Raw genomic sequence first — 19,482 nt, forward strand, 5'->3', positions numbered from 1 at the left:
TTCCCACGGCCTCAGAGCTGAGTTTGGGGCCGGTGAGATGAGAGCGACCTCTGCCCACGGTGACAGGGTTTTTAATGACATTTTGCTGGGTCAGGTCCTGGCGGCCAGAGACTTTAAACCTCCTAAGCTCCTCTCCTCTACCTGCCCCGACCCCTGAGGTTCAGAAATCAGAGCTGTCAACCTTTAAGTGAATACATTTCTCTGAAATTATTAACTCCAAAACTATCTTTGCTGACTTTCTCCCAGTCTAGGGAGGCAGTCCAAGGGTCGCCCAGAGCTTTGCAAAGGCCCGGGAAATTCAGCAGTGCTTAACCTCAAACAGCAAGCTAGAGCTACATAAAATCAGGTCCACTCTGCCTCCCTGGCCCTCACCCCGACCCCAGGAACCATGTCCCCCTCTGTGTGTGTACTGTACATACATGCTGCTGCTTGGATGTGCCCATAGACAGCCTCCTGCTCTTGAGACCCAAGGGCCTCAGGAAAGCCAGACACAAACTTGCAACCCTCTTTTCGTTTTCCATCCTTCTGATGCTCCCACAGAAATTCTTTCTGCTCAGGCAAGCACAGCAGGTGGGGAATGAATATCCCCAATAGGTAACACCACAGACACAGAAGCAAACACCCAAATGCTTACCTCCAATCTGAGCACATACCAGTTTACCCTCATACCACCACAAAAGCAGGCTCAGAGCCCAGATGACCTTCTCCCCTTGGGAGGATAGGGCTCTGGCTGCAGGAAGAGGAAGACGATCAGAGAAGAGGACAAAGGCGCACAGAGGCTGCCCTGCTCTGCGGTCTGGGGTGCCACGTGCCTACCTGGGAGAAGTTGAGCCCATTGAGTGGATGGCACTGCTCCTCCACCTGCTCCACAGCACCGGTGCTCTTCTTCATCTTCTCAGCCTGCTGGGCCAGGTAGAGGTCAAGCACCGGCACTCCTCGGGAACGTACGTCTGTCTCCGTGAGTGAGTTTACCATAAGCATCACCCACACGGGCCTCTTGCGCTCCCAGTTGCCTGCAATGGCGTTGAATAGGTAGTCGGCATAGAGCCCTTTGCCCCGCTGTGCAGGCGTCATCCACGAGGGCATCATCAGCTTCACGTAGTCTAGGTGGCGCTTCAGACGCCAGTAGAGCTCTCTGGGCAGAACGTCCTGCAGGTTCTCCCCATGTGGCAGCAGCTGGCAGCTGGCCAGCGCTGAGATAGTGTAGGGGTCCGTCAGGTCCAGCTCAAAGTAGACGCGGGCGCTGGCCTGGAAGGCTGCCTTGGAGTTGTCTGGGATGAAGTCCCAGACACGGGTATAGGGGACGTGGATGGTGCCAAACAGGTAGGCCGGGGGGTCGCGCCTAATAGTCCACAGGAAGGAGTTCAGGTCCCTCTGCTGCAGGGAGACAGGAGAAGGAAAGCTGAAGGCAGTGCGTAAACAGGGGTTAGCTCACAGAGGGTCAGGCGGAGCTGAGAGTGGAAGCCAGAGACCTACATAAGGCCAGGGGAAAGAGCAAGAGCTTTGAAAGCTGAAAGACCCACACTCAGATCCTGACTTTGCCCTGTCTTAGTTGTATGATCTTAAGCACACTGTTTCACTTCCCAGACTCAGTTTCCCCATCTGTAAAATGGAGGCCGGAGTGAGAACAGCCACCTCAGGAGTTGTTGAGAGGATGAAAAGACAATATATATACATGAGCCCTACGAGCAGTGCCAGGCACAGAGGAAACAGGCACTAAAGGAAGCTCTCGTTATGATTAGCTTTCCCTGTGCGTGCCAAGACTGCCACACCACCTGAGAATATTCATGCTTGGCCAAGCCAAACCTTCACCAGTGGCATTTCGTGTGGAGGGTGGGGAGAGGGGGACCAACAGTCCTGCTCTGGCAAGAAGGGAGGAAGTCATATAACTTTTAAATTCAACCATTATAAGATACATGCCAAGAGCACTTTGAAAGCAGAGCACCTATTAAAAATAGCACACCTATTTAAACAGCTACTTCCCATTCATCAAGGTATATACAGTTTTCTTTTTGGAGGGCAGATCTGGGGTGTCAGCTACTCTGCTTGAGCAGCTGAAACCACAGATGAGAAAGTGCTTTGAAACCTGCAGGCTAAGTAAAGTCTCAAGGCCCTGGTTTGGGAAAGGAAGATTCCACAGAATTAGTACCAAGAAATAGATATATTCTGGGTACTTTCCAGGCTCCTGCCCTAAAAAGGTATCCCTGGTCTCCAACCATAGTTCTCTGTCATCGTCTATGACCAAAGCTCTGCCAAGGGTTGTACATGTGTAGGGGTGAAGGAGGAGCTTGGAGGCAGGGGTCATTTCTCCACAACCAGTTTAGGGCCAGGGGTTAAGGAGCATGAGACAGGGACTGTCATTTCTCTCCAGCAAAGTCATTTTCCATCCAGAAAAAACCCTAGACTGACCACTTGCAAGCTTTAGGTCAACTCATTAACATTTTTTTTGCCAGATTCCAGCACAAATGCAAAGTATGTGTCAGGTAGGTGAAGAGAACAGTAACTTAGTTTTCTAAAAATCCCAAATTGTGACTCCCAGCATATTGAAGATAGACTATCTCTGTGTGTCCAGTCAGCCACTAAGCTCCCCGTTTCAAGTAAGTCAGGGCACTGGAGGTGCACCTTGTCCAAGGTCAACTAACTCTCTGCTAACTGGAGTGAGGAACCTACAAAACCTTTCCTTGTCCCTGGCCTTCAATTCAGCATTATTTTCAATGCATTAATTTACACTTTGAGAGAGGGATACTGAGGGAAATCAAGGCATTCCTTAGTTCAGAAGGAAAATTAGAAAAACCAGTAATTACTGAACCCCAAGGAAATATGGGGCCAGCATGTCTTGGCACTTTCTTTTTCTCTCCTTTGAAATCTTCCCCCTTTTTGTGAAATGGGGTCCCTTAGGACAGTGTGTGCTAGGGCCTGGGCTGGTGAGGCTGAGAGAGAAGTGGGAACCAGGGAGAAAGTTTGCCTTAGGTCAGAGCGGGAGGGCAGGGCTGAGAGGGAAGCCTATGAGGGGGCGGTGTGGGCATGAGAGGCAGGGTCTGAGGGAACCCAGGAAACAAGGGCAAGGAAGGTTAGGAACAGAGTCAGAAGTGGGCAGAGAGGAAGCAGACGGGAAAGACAGGATAAAATTAAGAAAGAAGTGAGTCAAAAGGAGCAGGGCGAGGCAACGTCCAAGCAGGACCGAAAGTCGAGGAGAGCCCGAGAGCGTCAGCGTGTGAAGCTGCTGGAGAGGGAGCGCCCCGGCTGGGCTCCCGGCACGGAGCTGGAGCCCGGGCGGCAGAACCCAGGGAAGGGTGCCCGCGGCAGCGCCCAGCGGGCCGAGGTGGAGTGGGTGGGCTGAGGTGGGTGCGGAAAGCAGGACCCCAAAACCAACGTCCCCACGGGGCTGGAGTGCCCGGGCGGCCGGGAGAGCGGCCGGCCGGGCAGGCGCTGGCTCACCGATCCAGGCGGCCGGCACTGTCCTCCGTCCGGAGGCTGCGGGCGGGCGCGGGCTGTGGCGAGGAGAGCGGCGAGCAGCGGTCCCGCCAGGGCGGCGTGCATCCTGCCGGGACCCGCGGGAAGCGGGGACCCTCCTGGGCGGCGCCCCCTCGGCCGGGCGGGAAGCCCCCAGCTGGGCACGGAGGTTCCTCTGGAGCGCGGGGCTCCAGCCGCGGGATGCTGGGAGCCCTCTGGGGCGTGGCTGGACGTCCCTGCTGGACCTGGGGGTCCCTCTGGGGCGGGGCTCCGTCTGTTGCAAGAGGGGGACCCTTTGGGGCGGGGCCCCCCTCACCAAGGCGCTCGGCCCCGCGGGCCGAGCACCGGGGTTCTGAGAGCGCGCGAAGATTTGGGGGCGAGCGGAGGTCCTGGAGCTGCGTCTCGGTCCAGGCGCGCGCGGGGCTCCCCGGGCAGTACCGGGCTCCCGGGGCGCGCGAGGCACCCGGGTTTATGCTGGGGACCCGGACGCGCAAGGGTCCCAGGGGTGCGCGGCGCTCCAGGGGGCGCGCAGTAAGACAAGTGCGGCGGCGGGCGCGGCGGGGTCGGGGGTCGGGTCTGCGGCGCCCAGCTGCCCCTGAGCCCGGCTCAGAGGGGCGGCGGGCGGCCGCGCGGCCGCTGCCCGGGCTCCGCCATGCTGCTCCGCGGCCGGGAGGGAGGGAGAGAGGAGGGCGGGAGAGTAGCGCGGAGTCGGGCCGGGCGGGGGGCTGGGGCCGCCGAGGCGGGGGGAGGGGAGGACCCGGCGCGGGGGGCGGGGGGCCGGGGCCGCGCCGGGCCGGGCCGGGCCGCAGGGAATCGGGGCGAGCTCCGCGCCCGGGCGCGGCGAGGCGGGGTCTGATGGGCATGGCAGGCGCTCGCTCGCTCCTCTCCAGCTCTCTCGCTCGCTCCCTCACACACGCGCGGAGGGAGGCAAAGCCCGCAGCAGCCACTTCCCAACTTTCCAAACATCCCAGCGCAACTTTTTCCTCTCCTCCCCTGCCCGTGCCTCCTCCCCCCATGCCTCCCCCTTCCCCTGGCCCGGGGTCCTCAGGGCCGTAGGTTCCGCGAGCCGCCGCCAGAGGGCGCCCGGCTGCGGCCCCGCTCCACCAATCTCTGCTAGGCGATGGACAGGGACCGGCTGCAAATTTGAGGAAAAGGACTGGCATCGTCTAACGCATCTCAGGCACAGATCCTGGCGGGCGTGAACAGCGAGAGGAGCAGAAGTGGGTAGGCACTACCTGACTGGGTGGAAGGACAGCACTCAAAAGAAATCCTGGTTTTTACAACTTTTTATCACTTTTCCTGACTAATACTGGCCTGAGCTTCATAGGTGACCTGCAAACACTAGTAGAATTAAAACAGAACAACAAAATAATCTTACTCACATATGGAACCTTCCATTTAGACCATCTTCTCCCATCAATTTCCTTGGAACCACAAAGGGTCCCTATGAACAGCCTTGGAAAGTGAAGGTTCATATTCAAGAACCTTACACCATAGAATTGAAAGAGCCCTTGAAACCAACCTCCTTCTGTTCCTGAGGGGCAAATGAAACTTAGGGAAAGCCAAGGGATACGGCCCAAACTTCTGGACCATTCTCAGCAAATAGGGAAACTGAGTCACAGACACTCCTGCTTAGTTCTGTTAAATGACAGTTTACTGATTCTTTCTATCCTGACAACAGAGACTGAAGTATGAAATGGGGAGAATGATCAGGAGCCCACAATCTAGAGAGGGAGACAGACAGGAACAGACATGCAAAGAGGCTATTCAAATCAGATGACGAGTTCTGGAAGAGAGAGAAGCACAGAAAAGTGGAACCAGAGAGGAAGAGCTCCTAACACATCTCAGAGGCTCAGGGAATGCTCCTAGGAGTGGTTTTGAAGGATAAGTCGCAGATGGCTGAGTGAAGGAGCTGCAGAAAGTCTTCCGAGTGGAGGAAGAGCGGGTGCCAAGGTGTAAAGGTGGGAGAGCACAGGTGCCTGCAGAGGACTGCAAGCAGTCAGGCATGACTGGAGCAAAAAGCCAGTGGCAGGAGCTGAAGTTGTGACTTCTGGCCAGGCTGCAGAGTTTGCACTTTTTACGTGCTCAGTTATTGGGGGTCATTGCAAGATTTGAAGTGGAGTGTGGCTGGAGCCAGTCTGTGCTATTAGGAGGCATGGATTGGAGGGGCAAGTTGAGGGCAGAGAGACCAGTGGGGAGACAGGCAATGAGTGGGAAGGGTCCTGACTCCTAGCCCAGGGCTTTTCCACTACTGCCATTTATGTCTGCAGGCTCCAGATTGAGCAGCTGGAGAGTGGATGCTCTAGAGGGTTCTGCAAGGAATACCAACTGGGCTGGAGGGGAAGAAAGGCCTCCAGAGCATAAGATGTGGCTTTTTGGGAGGCACATAGAAGGAGGGGGGGGGGCATCAGAGACTGGTCAGTTGAACCACATTAGATTGCCATTTTTGTAAGTCAAAAATAATGAATGTTGGCAATTTCATGTGGTTCAGCCTACTAGGTGTGCAGAGCAGCCTCAGTCTCTTAGCCATGGCCCCATCTGGTGACAGACGTAGAGCAGGCCAGAGTGCCCAGACCGTGTGAATGAACAGTGTGGCTCCATGTTTCACTCACACAGAGCTGTGAGAACTACAGCTGTGACAAAAGAGAAGTCCTTTAAAGAGCCCCACTCCACGAGGCTCAAAAACTCCCTACAAAAGCCTCCCTGCTCTGCTTGGTAAGGATGAGGTAAACAGTTGGGAAGTGGACAAGAATTAATTTCATGGAGGGGAAGTGTGATGGCCTTCATGGGGAATTAGAAGACGCAAGGCCTGTAGTAGATAAGAAAGAATCTGATCAAGTTAAAAACCAATTCATATCATTAAAGTGATGGTGCGTGTGAATATGTGTGTGTGATTTTTTAAATGTTCCAGGGCTTTTTTCCTAAAATATAAAAATTTCATTGACTAATTGTCATGAGTGCCAGCTATGGCTTCTTCCTTCATGGTCCTATTCTATGGCTGTGTTACCAGGGTCAGAACACTTGACCTCTCTGTGCTTCTCTTTCTCCACCCAGCTTCCTGTCCTCACTGTTTTTCTCAGTCAATGTGTGCAGTGATGCTTTAGGATCTACACCAGTATTGTTATGATATTGTTAATGACATGCAAGAACAAACAGGTTTTTTAACTCCTAGGTACATATCCAAGAGAATTGGAAACATATGTCCACACAAAAATTTGTACACAAATGTTGGTAATAGCATTGTTTAAAGTAGCTAAAAGGGATAAACAACCCAAATACCTATTAACTAATGAATGGATATACAAAATGTAATATATTCTTATGATGGGGCATTTTTTGTAAAAAAGAATGAAGTACTATTAACATGGACAATATGGATCAGACTTGAAAATATTATGCTAACTAAAAGAAGCTAATCACAAAGGGACATATATAATATGATTCAATTTATACAAAATGTCTGGCATTGACAAAGAGAGGCAGAGAGTAGATTCGTGGTTGCTTAGAGCTAGGAGGAATGGGGAAAATAGGAGGGCATGGCTAAAAGATTCAGGGTTTCTTTGGGGAGTAATGAAAACGTTCCAGAATTGGCTGTGGTGCTGGTTGCACAACTCTGTGAATATACTAAAAACCATTAAATTGTACACTTTGAGTGGGTGGATTGTATGGTATGTGAATTATATTTCCATAAAGCTGTTACCAAAATACAAAGAACAAACAAGTTTGGGGTCCCATGAGAAGGTGCTCCTCAAGAACAAAGGTCTCAGTGTTTTCCAACAATGTTTCTCTCCCCTGGTCTAGTCCCAGAAGCCCTGGTCCCAAAGTCCTAGAGAGCCATCATGCCTCTGCTAACGTATGCTGCTAGTCTCTCCCTCACCTTGGGTAGTTCAGTTGTCCTCCATGGACCTGTTTTCCTCTCCTCAGTATGAACAAGCTCATGGAACAGATAACTTTTAAGGGTCTTCTGTGTCCAACACCGGAGTTCAGAGTTCCCTGGCCATGCCTGCCCAGGGGCCTTCAGGGAGGATAAGAAAGGGCACAGGACTCAGGAAGCAGGCAGTGGACTCAGGTGCTGTCTCCTCTCCTAGGGGCACATCCAGCCCACTTTCTTTTTATTGCATTTTAATTGAGTTGTTCAATCAGATGGGTACCAGCAATCTGTGGGTTGTCACAGCCCAGGCAGGAACAGAAGCCTTGTAGAATAACTAAAGCAATAAAGTGTGCCTCTTGAGCAGATCCAGGAGCCCTAGGTGCTGCGGAAGGGCAGCTTTCAGGGAAGGAGGCGAGGGGCTTCCCTGCTCAGCCAACACAAAGGGGAAACTTTGCTCTGGACCTGAGGGCTACCCTCTTAGGCAGCCCCTGCCTGGGTTATTAGCCACACTGGTGTTTTCAAGCAGAACCAGCCTGGCCTGACTTCCTGCTCCAACTCCCATCCCTGTTGTGCCCAATGCCCACCCACCCCAGGCTCTGTCTCCACACCAACCTTAGCTGGTTGGAACTTAATCCTTGAAGACTGAAAGACATGATTGCCTTAGTGGGTGGGGGAGAAGGGAAGCAGATTCCAGAACCATGCAGAGATCAGCACTGCTTAAGAGAGTCTAGAGTCATGGAAAGAACCAGAAAAAAGGTAGAACTGAGATGATTCAGGAAAAGGCATTCCCTCATGGAAGTGGGGAAATAGACACCTGATCATAGAAGCACAATGAAGGATTATAGCTAATATACAAGATGACATCCACTGAAAACAAAAAGCCCACCTATGATCCTGTTCGCTCAGAGAGCACAGAGCACAGAAGAATCAACCCAGGATTTTGTCCTCAGGAACCTTGCAATCCAGTGATGGAGATGGAGTGCAAACAAATAGTGTACTTTGGGAAACATGGAGGGAGTCAGGTTGTGGGGGCAACCTTACGAGAGAAAATCATCTTTAGAAGAGAGGAGATCAGCAAAGGTCTTTTCCAAGGTGATGTTAGAGTTTATCTTTAAGGATGAGCAAGATTTTCTTCAGGGAGGATGAAAAAGGGAAGGTCATTTCAGACAGTGGGAACAGCATGTACAAAGGCACCGATCTATGTTTGGTGCATTTGGAGAACAGTAAACAACGATGTGGGAGAGCTAGAACTTGAGAACTACTGGGGAGAGGTCAGAAATAACACTGCACCAGGAAGGGCCATGCATGATCTTAGAAAGTCCTTCATCTTGCCATTCACAGGATATAATCTCCTTAACTTGCTCTGCATGAATTGTGTGTGCTAGTTGAGGGTGACTACTTGTCAGGTTCCTGATAAGATGTGTGCACAGGCTGATGTGTGCAGCCATCAGTAATATAATCGCAATGATATGCAGACTCTGTTAACTCACAAATTCTTATTGCATCCCCACGTGTACTATATAGTGTATAAGGCATGAAAGAATATAACCCTGAATGCTGGCTACTTGCAATTTTTGAATAAGGCAAAAAAATACTCAGGTGACTAATTTAAACATGCTTAAGTGCCAGGTGAGTGATGGAATATTGTAAAAGTCCAGGAGAAGTCAGTGAGAACTGGGGTGTCAAGGACACCTTCCAGGAGTGGGGATTTCAGTTCAGCTATGAAAGAAAAGTAGGATTTAAATAGATGGAAGAGCCTTGTTTGCAGCTCAGGTAAGGGGAGTGATGAAAGCAAAGGGACAGAGGAGGGGCCAGGAACAGAACAGTTCTATTCCTGGAGAAGAGGGGTGATATTGAGAGGGAACTGGGGGCAGCATGGTGGGAGTATTGGCAAGTGAAGAAAGTGAAGGAACTGTGGGGTGTTGTAGACCGATTCTGTGCCACACTGCTTATCTAAAAGGGCTCAGCAACACTGTGAGAAAAACATTTTACCCCCGTTTTAAAGATGAAGAAACTGAGTCTCAGGGGGGACACAAGGCATATTCAAATCACTGAGCTGATAATTAGAAGACATGGAATCAGAAAGTAACACAGGTAGCATGGGCCAGACTGGGTGGGGCTTGTGAACACATGCACGCACACACGTGCAATCACTGGGGTGTACATTGCAATCACTGGGGTGTACATTGCTACCACATATGGCACATCCTGGGCTTTCTCTCCTAATCTAATTAGGGTGGTGTGATAATTGTCTTTTAGGAGACTTTTGCCTTTCACTTTAGCCCTTGCTGTGCGAGGCTCCATTCCTTTTTTATGGATTTAATAGAAGTATGCTAAAAGAAAAAAGAAATGTGGTGCTTGAAACAAAATACCCCATTGAGCTGACCACTAAACAGCACTTAGACCCCAAGTACACACACAGCTGCTTTATGTAATGAAGGCTGTGGACCATGTTCCTGGATATAGAATAACAAACCACATATAACGTCTTACATAGCAGTGTAATTAGCACGGATCTGTGATGGGGGCAGGGGAGGGGGACTTGGGCCTCCAGCGCAGCGAGTGAAAAAGCATTTGCTGAGGCCAGGGAGACAGGAGTTTGAATTCTTGCTCCTTCACTTCATATCCCTAAGACCTTGGGCAACTTAAAGAATGGTGAACAAGGTGAGTGGGGTCTTTGCTCACACAGATCTTACTTTCTAGCTAATGAAGAAAAATAGTAAGCAAGTAGCCAATATGAATGGAGTAATGGAAGTGATGGAGACAGTCTGGTGAAAGAGCAGAAGGAGCCTGCCAGGGGAGGTCTGGGGAAGAGCATGCCCAGCAGAGGAACAAGCCTCCTTGGCATGTTCAAGAAGCATGGAGAAGTCCAGCAAAGCCAGATGCGTGGGGCACAAGGAAGACAAATCTAAGGGACCACATTCGAGAGACGGGAAGAGCCAGGTGGAGATTTTGTAGGTCAAAGTAAGGCGCTGAAATTCCAACTTTCCTGAGAAGCTCTAGGAGGGTTTTAAAGAGAAGTAACATGATCTGATTTGCATTTTTAAAAGGTGGTTCAGCCTTTGGTTTGGAGGCTGGTGAGGTGGCACGTGAGGAATCCCAGGAGCCCAGCAAGGGTGCCAGCGCAGTAGTTGGGGAGAGGATGGTGGTGGCTCCAACCAGGGTGGTTGTAATATAACTGGAGGGAAGGGAGCAGATTTGGTTCACCCAGCATTAGAGGTATTTTTCAGCATTTTATGACAGACATGATGTGAAAACTATGGGGAGAGAGGCATCAGGACAAGTCTGAGGTTTTGGTATTGAGCAATAGGCTCCATTCACCGAGATGGGAAAGGCTGAGGAAGGGGTGCAGAGGCGGCAGCAAGGGTCCAGGTTCAGGTCATGTTAAGTGTGCACTGCCCACTTGGGGCCAAGTGGAGCTGTTAAGGACACAGCTCACAAATGAGGCTCGGGCTCAAGGGAGCAATCAGGGCTGGAGGGATGACTTTGGGCTTCACTGCACAGAGATGACATTTAAAGCCAGGGCCTATCTGAGAGAGAGAGGGTGAGAAATGAAGAGAGCCTAGGGCTAAGCCCAGGGACTGAATCACTCAAAGTCTGAGAGTGAAGTCTCCATAAAAAACAACAGAGGTAAAGGGAAACCAGCAGACAGATGTGTCAAGATAGCCAACGAAATAAGCCAGGGAATGAGCATTTGAGTTGACCACAGGGAGTTTGGCAGTAGCCATTTCCGTGGACATTGAGGACAGAAGCTCAAGGGAAACACGGTGAGAATACAGTGGGAGGAGTGGAAGTGACAGCAGATGGACCAGGCAACTCTTTCTCTAAGTTTTGAAAGGGTAAAGAGATGGAGCGGCGTAAGAACACAGGGTCAGCGGAGAGACTTTTAAAAACGTGGGTCGTAAAGAGTGTTTGTGTGGTAAAGTGGAGGATCTGGCGGAGAGGCAGGAACTTACCATCCCAGAGAGGGGGGTTCACTGGAGAAGTTTGTGAGAAGCCCTAGAGACAGCAAGAGGCTTCGGGTCCAGAGACAATGGAGGGGCCAATCCTCCTTGGGGCTTTTCATCTGGTATTACAGGAGGCAAGGCAGCAAGCATGTGAACCACGTAGGTAATTGATAAAGCTGTTCTGAAATACTTATTTCTCTTCTTTCAGAAAGAAACATCAGTGTTCTGACCTGGGCCACACTGGTCAGCCCCCAGCACTGACCGCTGATCCAGCCTGAGCCTTTATTCTGGACCACTGACCCAGACTGCACTCTGCCCCATAGACTAGATATCTAACTCCATCCAACCATCTCCCTTTGTTCAGAGACCTTGGGACAGACCACAGGTGACTTGATAGGATCCATCTCTACAGCTGGAAAGAAAACTCGAAGCAAAGTAAGGTTCAATAGCACCAGGACCGACCAACAGATGAGGGCTGCCTTCACGACTATGCCAGCAAGGGGCATTCCCAGGACCTGCTGGAGAAGGGGTTCGTAGAATCCCCTGTGAGGAGTGTCTTAACAGGAGGGCGCCAAGAACAGGAGGCTATCAAAATGGGCGAAAAGTTGGGATTCATTAGTATGAGAGGCCCAGGCTGAGGTAGGATGGAGAAATTACTGGGGTTGTCAACAAGGATTCAAGCAAAGCTAAGTGAAGTGTAAGTGGGTTAAGTGGGATAATTGGTGGTTCAACTCAATCTAGGAATGCTGAGTGCTTGCCAGCTTTTTCCTTTTATATGGGCCCTTGCAGGACCAATGTGGTCTGTGCAAGTAGATTTATACATTTATACGGTGATTATGAGTTTATCACTTTAAAATACATGCTGTATAAGAAGAGGCTTCACAACCTCCCAGCTTAAGCCCTCCAGACCTCAGTTTCCTCATCTGTGAAGTGAGAACAGTAGTAATGCACAGCTCATAGGTTTGTTGTGGGATCAAGGTGATGGGTGTGAAACCACTCTGTACTGTATAAGGCCAGGAATATTACTTTTATGATCATTAGTAATAATGCTAATAAGTGACCTCTAAAGTATCTCCACTCCCAGAATAAATGTTTTCATGTTCTTCTAAAAAGTTATAAAAGAACACTGTCATCTGCAACACAGGTGCCCTATGGAAGAAGTCAGAGCATCTACTGCGTGGTGGCATCCAGGGCCACTGCACTGAGCATTTGGGCAGGTCGAGCCTTGCACACAGTGCTCTGCTGAGGAGGTGAGCAGGCAGTGAACTCCAGCCAGTGGCAAGGGGCTGTGTCTGTGTTTGAGGCCAAGAAGCACTGTACAGGCTGGCAGCGGCTCTGATGGCCACCAGCACGCTTCCCTAAATACTTAGGCTTGCTGGGCCTGTGCTTACTGAATCTGCTAGTGGGGAGTCAGCTGGCTTGCTGTCTTCAGCTGCTGAAGTCTTCATGATGACCTTCCAATCTGTATCTCCAGATACGTGTGGCCTCTCCTCTACTTGAATGCCCTGCTTTCCTCTTAAACTCATCATATCCTCATTCAAACCTGTGTTTTTCTCAGTTCACAATTTGAGCTGGATCCTCTAGTTCTCACATTTTGTGTTTGAATCCCTTTATGTGGATGCTACTTATGACATTTAATGACAAGAAGATCACTACTATCTGAGGGAGCCAACTCCGCTTTTAAGCAACTCTTAACATTTAGAAACTTCTATATATTGAGCCTACAATCTGCCTACATGTGCCTTATAATCACTAATTGCTGGTTCCTACCCTTGGGATCACATAGAGCAAGTCTCCATTTTCTTCATGACAGCTATTCATAGATTCACAGGGACCAGGTTATCTTATGTCTTATGGTTCTTTCTTCTATTCCTTATATAAGAGATTTTGCTTCTTTCTACTCTCCTGATCATCATTTTAAAACTTGCTTGTGTCTAGAAATGGCATCAAAGTTCTACAGCTTTTCATTCATTGATTTTCTAATTCATTCATCCAACTAGGTGGTGTAAGTTTTCCAATTTTGTTCTTCATTTTCAAATTCATGTCATTTGCATTTTCATACAAATTTTAGAATCAGTTGGTCAATTTTTGCACAAAAGCATGTAGAGATTTTGACTGAGATTGCAATGACTATTCAGATCAATCAAGGGAGAATTTACATCTTAATAATACAGTGTTATGACCCATAAGAGTGGGTTATCTTTCATTAAATTTTCTTTAACTTCTCCCAGCAATATTTTGAGGTTTTCTGTGTGTATAACCTGCACACCTTTTGTAAATTTTTTCCTAAGTATTTCATAATTGCTGGTGCTCTTATAAATAGCATTTAAAATTTTTCAATTTATGACTGTACTACTCAAGTATATAAAATACAATTGGATTTTGCTCTTGTTTCCCATAACCTCACATTTTCTGTATCTATCAAAATGACCATATGGATCTGTAATGATATCCCCCCTCTCATTCATGTTATTGGTAATGTAATGTGTATTTTTCATGTGTACGTGTTCCTGCAAATATATGCTACTGTTTTGTATGCATGTATTTTTAATTCATATAAATGGATTGTGTTATTAATCTGATTCTGTTCTTATTTTCTGCAACAAAGAGTATGCCCTTCTAATCAATTTATATTTCTTCTGAGCTGCATAATATACAATGGTGGTATCTGATACATTTTACCTATTCCCTGTCTGAGTGATGATCTTCCAGGTTGTCTGCAACTCCCTGACTCCACAAGTCATGCAGCAATGAACCTCCTTGTACATATTCTCTTCTAAACCAGGATTAGCTGTTCGGGGGATGCATACCCAGGAGCTCAACAGCTGAATTATAAAGTATGCATATACTTAATTTGACTAAGTGATGGGGACTGTTCTCCAGAATGTTTCCACCACTTCATAATCTTGCCAGTCGAAGGGCAAATCTTGGCATTACCCAGCTTTCTAATTTTTATTGGTATAAATTATGTAAGGTGACAACTTACTGTGGTTTAAGTGGAGTCTTTCCGATTAGTAATGCTTCTGAGCAACTCTCCTTATACTTTTTGTGTTTTTTGTGTTTCCTCTTCTGAAGATTGCCTATGCATATCGTTTGCTTACTTTCCTCTTGACTTCTGTCTTCTTGTTGATCTGCGAGAGTTCCTAGTACCTTTTAGAATGTCTTTTGTCCATTTTAGACATCTAGAGGTCTTTTATTTATTTGTTAATTCTTTCCATAGTGCCCTTCATTGAAAAGAAATCTCTTTGTAGTAATGGGATCAAATTCCATTTTTTCCCTTATTACTTATTTCCTTATATTTTAATGTTTTGTGTGAGAAATTATTCCCCATATCTAAGTCATAAAGATATTCTTTAAGATATTTTATTAACTTTTTATTTTTTCATTCTCCTACTAACTTTATCATTATTATTCTATTAACCTTATATTGTTACTCATCTGTCTATCTATCCATCTATCTATCTATCTATCTATCTATCTATCTATCTATCTATCTATCTATCTATCTATCTATCTATCTATCTATCTACCTACCTACCTACCTGTATCTGTGAGGGTCCTAGCAAGCCCAAATGGAGAAACTGAGCCTAGTGAAGGACTAGTAGGTTAAGGAAACCAACAAGGGTAGGTGGGACACTCAGGTAGCAACCGTGGTGAACAGGTCTTCTGCCCCCACCCTCCAGCTCCCAGCCTGCAGGCATGAAGGAGCAAGGGAAGGGAGTGACTATCAAAACCCAGAGTAAACTGCAGCTGGTGTCCTGGTCTTTAGAGGAAGAATGCGTAGCAACCGTGGTGAACAGGTCTTCTGCCCCCACCCTCCAGCTCCCAGCCTGCAGGCATGAAGGAGCAAGGGAAGGGAGTGACTATCAAAACCCAGAGTAAACTGCAGCTGGTGTCCTGGTCTTTAGAGGAAGAATGCAGCCTGGGCCTCCCTGCAGCGTGGCAGGGAGAGAGCTAGTGCATAACTCTCCTCTGTCTCTTCTTCCCCTCCAACCTCCCTCCAGTGCCTTTCAATGGCCAAACTCAACTGGGAATCACAGGGCAAGGGAGTATGGTTAAGGCAGTGCAGAGAGGCCAGTCTCTTAGAGCAAGAGTAGAGTAGAGAAGGGGGAGAAAGGATCTGGAGAGCAAACACAGATTACCCAGCACAGCACATGTGTGAGTGTACGCGTCTCTGAGCGCTCTATGCCGTACTGATGGCGTGTTGGTCTATGTGTTCTTGTGCCAATGCTATGCTGTGTTTATTACCATGGTTTCGTCGTGTGTCAACATTCAGAAAAGTAAGTTCATCTCTCGTTATTTTTCTCTTTTAATGCTTAAATGTTTTAGGTCGGATGCATTTGTTTTCCTCCATGTGCGTTTAAGAGTAAGTGTATTGAATTCTCAAAAAATTTTGATTGGTCTTGTATTAAATGTTTATATTGATTTCAGAGAAGAGATACTTTTTAATATTGTCAGCCTACCCATGAGCAAGAATGTCTACTTATTCAGATCATCTTCTATGTCCTATGTTCGTGTTATACTCCTCTACATAGATCTGTTGTATTCTTGGTTTAATTAATGCCTAGATACTTTCTATATTGCTGCTACTATGAATGCACTTATTTAGTGAGTGCCTTCTATGAGCAGGCCCTGGGCTGGCTACTACAGATACAGTAGTGAACGTGACATGGTCCGTCATCTCACAGAGCTGACACTGCAAAGACAGACATTACATGCCCTCCCTCCCTCCCTCCCTCCCTCCCTCCCTTCCTTCCTTCCTTCCTTCCCCGGGAAGAGAAACTGCCATGCTTGATTTAAGTGCTATTGGGCCACTCAAGCCAAACCCCCACGGGAGACTATGCAGGTGTGAACCTTAGGAGAAGAATTCGTGCTAGAGATGAACAATTGAGAGATACACTTAAAGTCACCGAGTGAATGAGTCCGCTTAGAAAGAGTATATAAAATGAGAAAAGAGAAGGACAGAGATTAGAACCAGAGGGCTGAACTATGTAATGTAAAATTAGAAAGAGGCAAAGGCCTTTCAAAGATAAACTGCCATGGGTTTAGTTGTATAAAGCAAAGGTTTTTAATCTCCTATGAAGACACTGGGAGAAAGTTTAATAATTCATAATCAATCTTTTAGAATTGTTCTTACATCATCTTCACTCTAGAATAAAACTGGTGAAGTTGATTACCTTCTACGATTTCAAAAGTGTATTGGCTTTTAGTGATTTTGTTAACAAGATATCGGAAACAAGCCACCTAATTGGTCATTGCCTCAGTTTCCCCATATATATGGGCATAAAAAGGCTTATTTGATGAGGCTGTTGTAAATGACATGAAATTCGATTCTAGGAAAGTATGTAAAACTAGAAAATCTTAGTGTTATTTTTATGATAATACCAAGGGTTAAATTTGTTTTCTGTCTTTGACCTTTTTTCCCCATCCAGTGACTAATGTTTTTGTAAACTAATATTCATTCCATTCTCACATATCTTTTCCTTCTGTCTCAGCTCCTCTGAGTTCCCCACGCCCAGTGGTTGGGAGATCAGAAAGACACCATCTGCAGATTAATAAACAGACATGTATTCATTTATAAGTTGATTAGATCAGGGTGTCTCTGAGGTCCCTGAATGTTGATACATTCCACCACATACTCACTTATCTAAAGCCACACCCAGAGGATCTGTGAATGGGATGAATCCCATATGAGCTGACCATCCTTCCTGGAATCCAAGGGCTGGAAAGTACATGTGTTTAGCCAAAGTGGACACCTGCCACCAACTTAGAATGGGACTGGATCGGGTGATTATGGAATCCTTAGCAATGGCTAGGATCATGGATGAGCTTCTACTGAGTACCTTCTGCCTGCTCTGTGCTGGGGCAGAGGGTGTAGGGGGAATTTGAATAAATCAAGAGACCTGGGTCATAGCTCTTCAGAAGGAAAGAGGAAGCATTGGATGGTGGCAGGTTTGGAATAGAACTTAAGACATTTCATAGACAGCTTTTCATTTATCAAGACCAGGTTGAGATCTTGCAACCCACGGCTTCCCCCAAATGAGTTAATCCTCTGCCTAAAGATCCAAGCATCTCTCCAGTCCCTCTGAGCTTACTGACTTCCGTTGGCTCCCCTCTTGCTCTGAAGCGTGTTTATTTCTCTGGGAGTTGCAGGCTCTCGTGTTCACTGGGCTTGGCGAGAGCCTCGGTTTGTCCTCCTCCAAGTGGAGATGAAGAGCTGCAGATTTATCTGAGCTTCACAACTATTGTACTTGCATTGTTTATGCCCCAGCTGTGTGTCCCAGAGATGTTAATAGAGGAAGGGGGATGGTCTATTTTTTTCAAAAAGAGATGTTAAAGGAACAAAATGAAGCACAAAGCTGAGAGGAGTCTGTCATCCCACGGCCTGAAAGTGTATAGGAGCAAAAAAATCCTTCTGTGAGAAGAATACCCACACAGATCAGTTGACATGGCACTTCTGTTTTCCAGAAGGGACACTCAGGTCCCCATATATAAAAGCACTTATCCAAACTCTTATAGAAAGTCAGTGACAGAATCGAGATTAAAATCCATGTACGTTTTATCCCAGTCTGAGCCTCCACTCTGTACTGCAGGAGCACATAGGACAGCCTGAGAAGGACCAGGGACCCCGTGTGGTTGAGAAGATACCTGGCCAGGCCAGGCCAGGGCCTTGGAACTGTGGTCATCTCTTCAGGGCCTGAACACCACTCACTGTATGCTCAGGCCAGGCCTTCCTTAGCTTCTGCCTTTGTCTTTTCTCCTAAAAGTTTGGCCTTTTTGGAAATGCTGCCATCAACATAAAAGAGCTGAAGTGCAGTGGGCCACCAGGGCCTGTGTCTCTTGGCATGTCCCACTTCTCCAGGCCAGCTCTAAGCTGCACACACACTACCACCAGCAGGGTCTGAGAGCCAGTGGGTGGTGCATGGATACTGGTACTATAGATGGAATGTGGGCTTCAGAGTCAGATCTAAATTCAGAACACAAATCTACCACCTCTTAGTTATGCCAACTTACATAAGCTACTTTCTGAGCCTTATTTTCTGAATTTAATTTTCATACCAACCATGTGAAGAAGGTATATTAGAAAACTAAAAAGTTAAAATGGCTGCCCCAGTGCAATACTAATCATATGAGAGCTGGGTAATGGTGCTGTGGCCCCCATTCTATGCCAGGCGCTGCATATCAATCCTCACCTCAGCTCTGTGAGGGAGGTGTCATGCTGTCCCATTTTATGGATGCGGAAACTAAGGCTTAAGGGGACTGGGTACTTCTTTTGGTACCTTGTATGTTCCACATGTTTCCTGAGGCAAGCAAGGAGACACTTTAACAAGGAGAAGCTGAGGCATAGAGAAGAAGATAAAGAATGTGCCTGGGGTCCGCAGCGAAGAGCTGGCCGGGGAGCTGGGGCTGAGTCCAGGTGTCCTGGCTCGAAGGTCAGAGTTCTCTCAGTACCTACATTCGTTGGGCCCCGCCCAGCCCCGGGTTCGGGGCATCCTGCCCTGGAGCAGTGCTCTCCCAGGCCAGCCTAGCCCCTTCAGTCTGAAAGCACTGCCCTTATCCCCTGCCAGACAGCCTTGTTGCCCAACTCATGGGCAGGAGCCAAGCCTGGCAGCCTTTGGTGGGCATCCAAGTTGAACTGCTCTTTCCTGTGCCGAGTTTAGCACACAGCATGGCTTCATCACCCAAATATGTCCTGCCAGACAGGCCTCAGCTGCTGGCCGGCGGGGCACTTGGCGACCTGAGAGAACCTGGCGCTAATTGGGCCCAGCCGATGTAAATTATGGCTCTGGTTCTCTGGTGGGCGGGGGTGAGAGGTGGGGAAGGATGGCAGGGTAAGAACCTCCCAAGGAAAGGAGCTGAATCCTGCAAGGGCCGAGGGACCTCAGCAAGCATCCAGATTGCTCTGGCCCGCTCCGTCCATCTGAAGAGTTAAGAGGCTGCTCCCAGTGATCTCTGACAGCTTGTGCCAAACTGTAGAGCTGTGCTGTTGCTGCTGTGTGTATGTGATGTTCTTTTTCCTTTTTGCTTGGAACACCATCCAGGATAGATCTCATATCCTGTGGTGTGGTGGGCTGAGTGTCTGTCACCTGACTTGGGGGAGGTAAGACAAAGTCCTTCCCATGAAAAGAAGATCTCCCAAGGGCTGCTTTGATGGCTGGAACCTTCATAGCAGAAGGCTTAGCTTCCGTTTGAAACAGAGGGGAGGGCTTC

General features: G+C 48.2%; 1 protein-coding gene and 1 long non-coding RNA gene across 7 annotated transcripts in view; one reads left to right on the forward strand and one right to left on the reverse strand.

Annotated features, from left to right (window-relative positions):
• TRABD2B (TraB domain containing 2B) overlaps positions 1–4,097 on the reverse strand; it is a 208,799-nt gene extending 204,702 nt beyond the window's left edge. The window contains exons 1-2 of one of the 4 annotated variants that reach the window (XM_073233891.1): positions 3,439–4,097; positions 817–1,377 (exon numbers count right to left, since the gene is read on the reverse strand). In XM_073233891.1, the coding sequence (XP_073089992.1) occupies positions 817–1,377; positions 3,439–3,540 (663 nt within the window). In that variant the 5' untranslated portion in view covers positions 3,541–4,097. The remainder of the gene's footprint in view (positions 1–816; positions 1,378–3,438) is intronic. The other 3 variants (XM_073233890.1, XM_017643421.3, XM_017643422.3) reach the window with 3 other exon arrangements.
• Positions 1,219–13,848, forward strand: LOC108385835 (uncharacterized). 3 transcript variants are annotated; one of them, XR_012130155.1, is made up of 2 exons: positions 1,219–1,323; positions 11,480–13,848. It is a non-coding gene; the product is annotated as an uncharacterized lncRNA (long non-coding RNA). The 3 variants fall into 3 exon arrangements; XR_012130156.1 differs by lacking the exon at positions 1,219–1,323 and adding an exon at positions 1,392–3,341; XR_001850409.3 differs by lacking the exon at positions 1,219–1,323 and adding an exon at positions 4,251–4,677.
• Positions 13,849–19,482: the final 5,634 nt, after the last annotated feature.

Source organism: Manis javanica, chromosome 4 (assembly GCF_040802235.1).
Source record: "Manis javanica isolate MJ-LG chromosome 4, MJ_LKY, whole genome shotgun sequence".
Taxonomy (NCBI): Eukaryota; Metazoa; Chordata; class Mammalia; order Pholidota; family Manidae; genus Manis; species Manis javanica.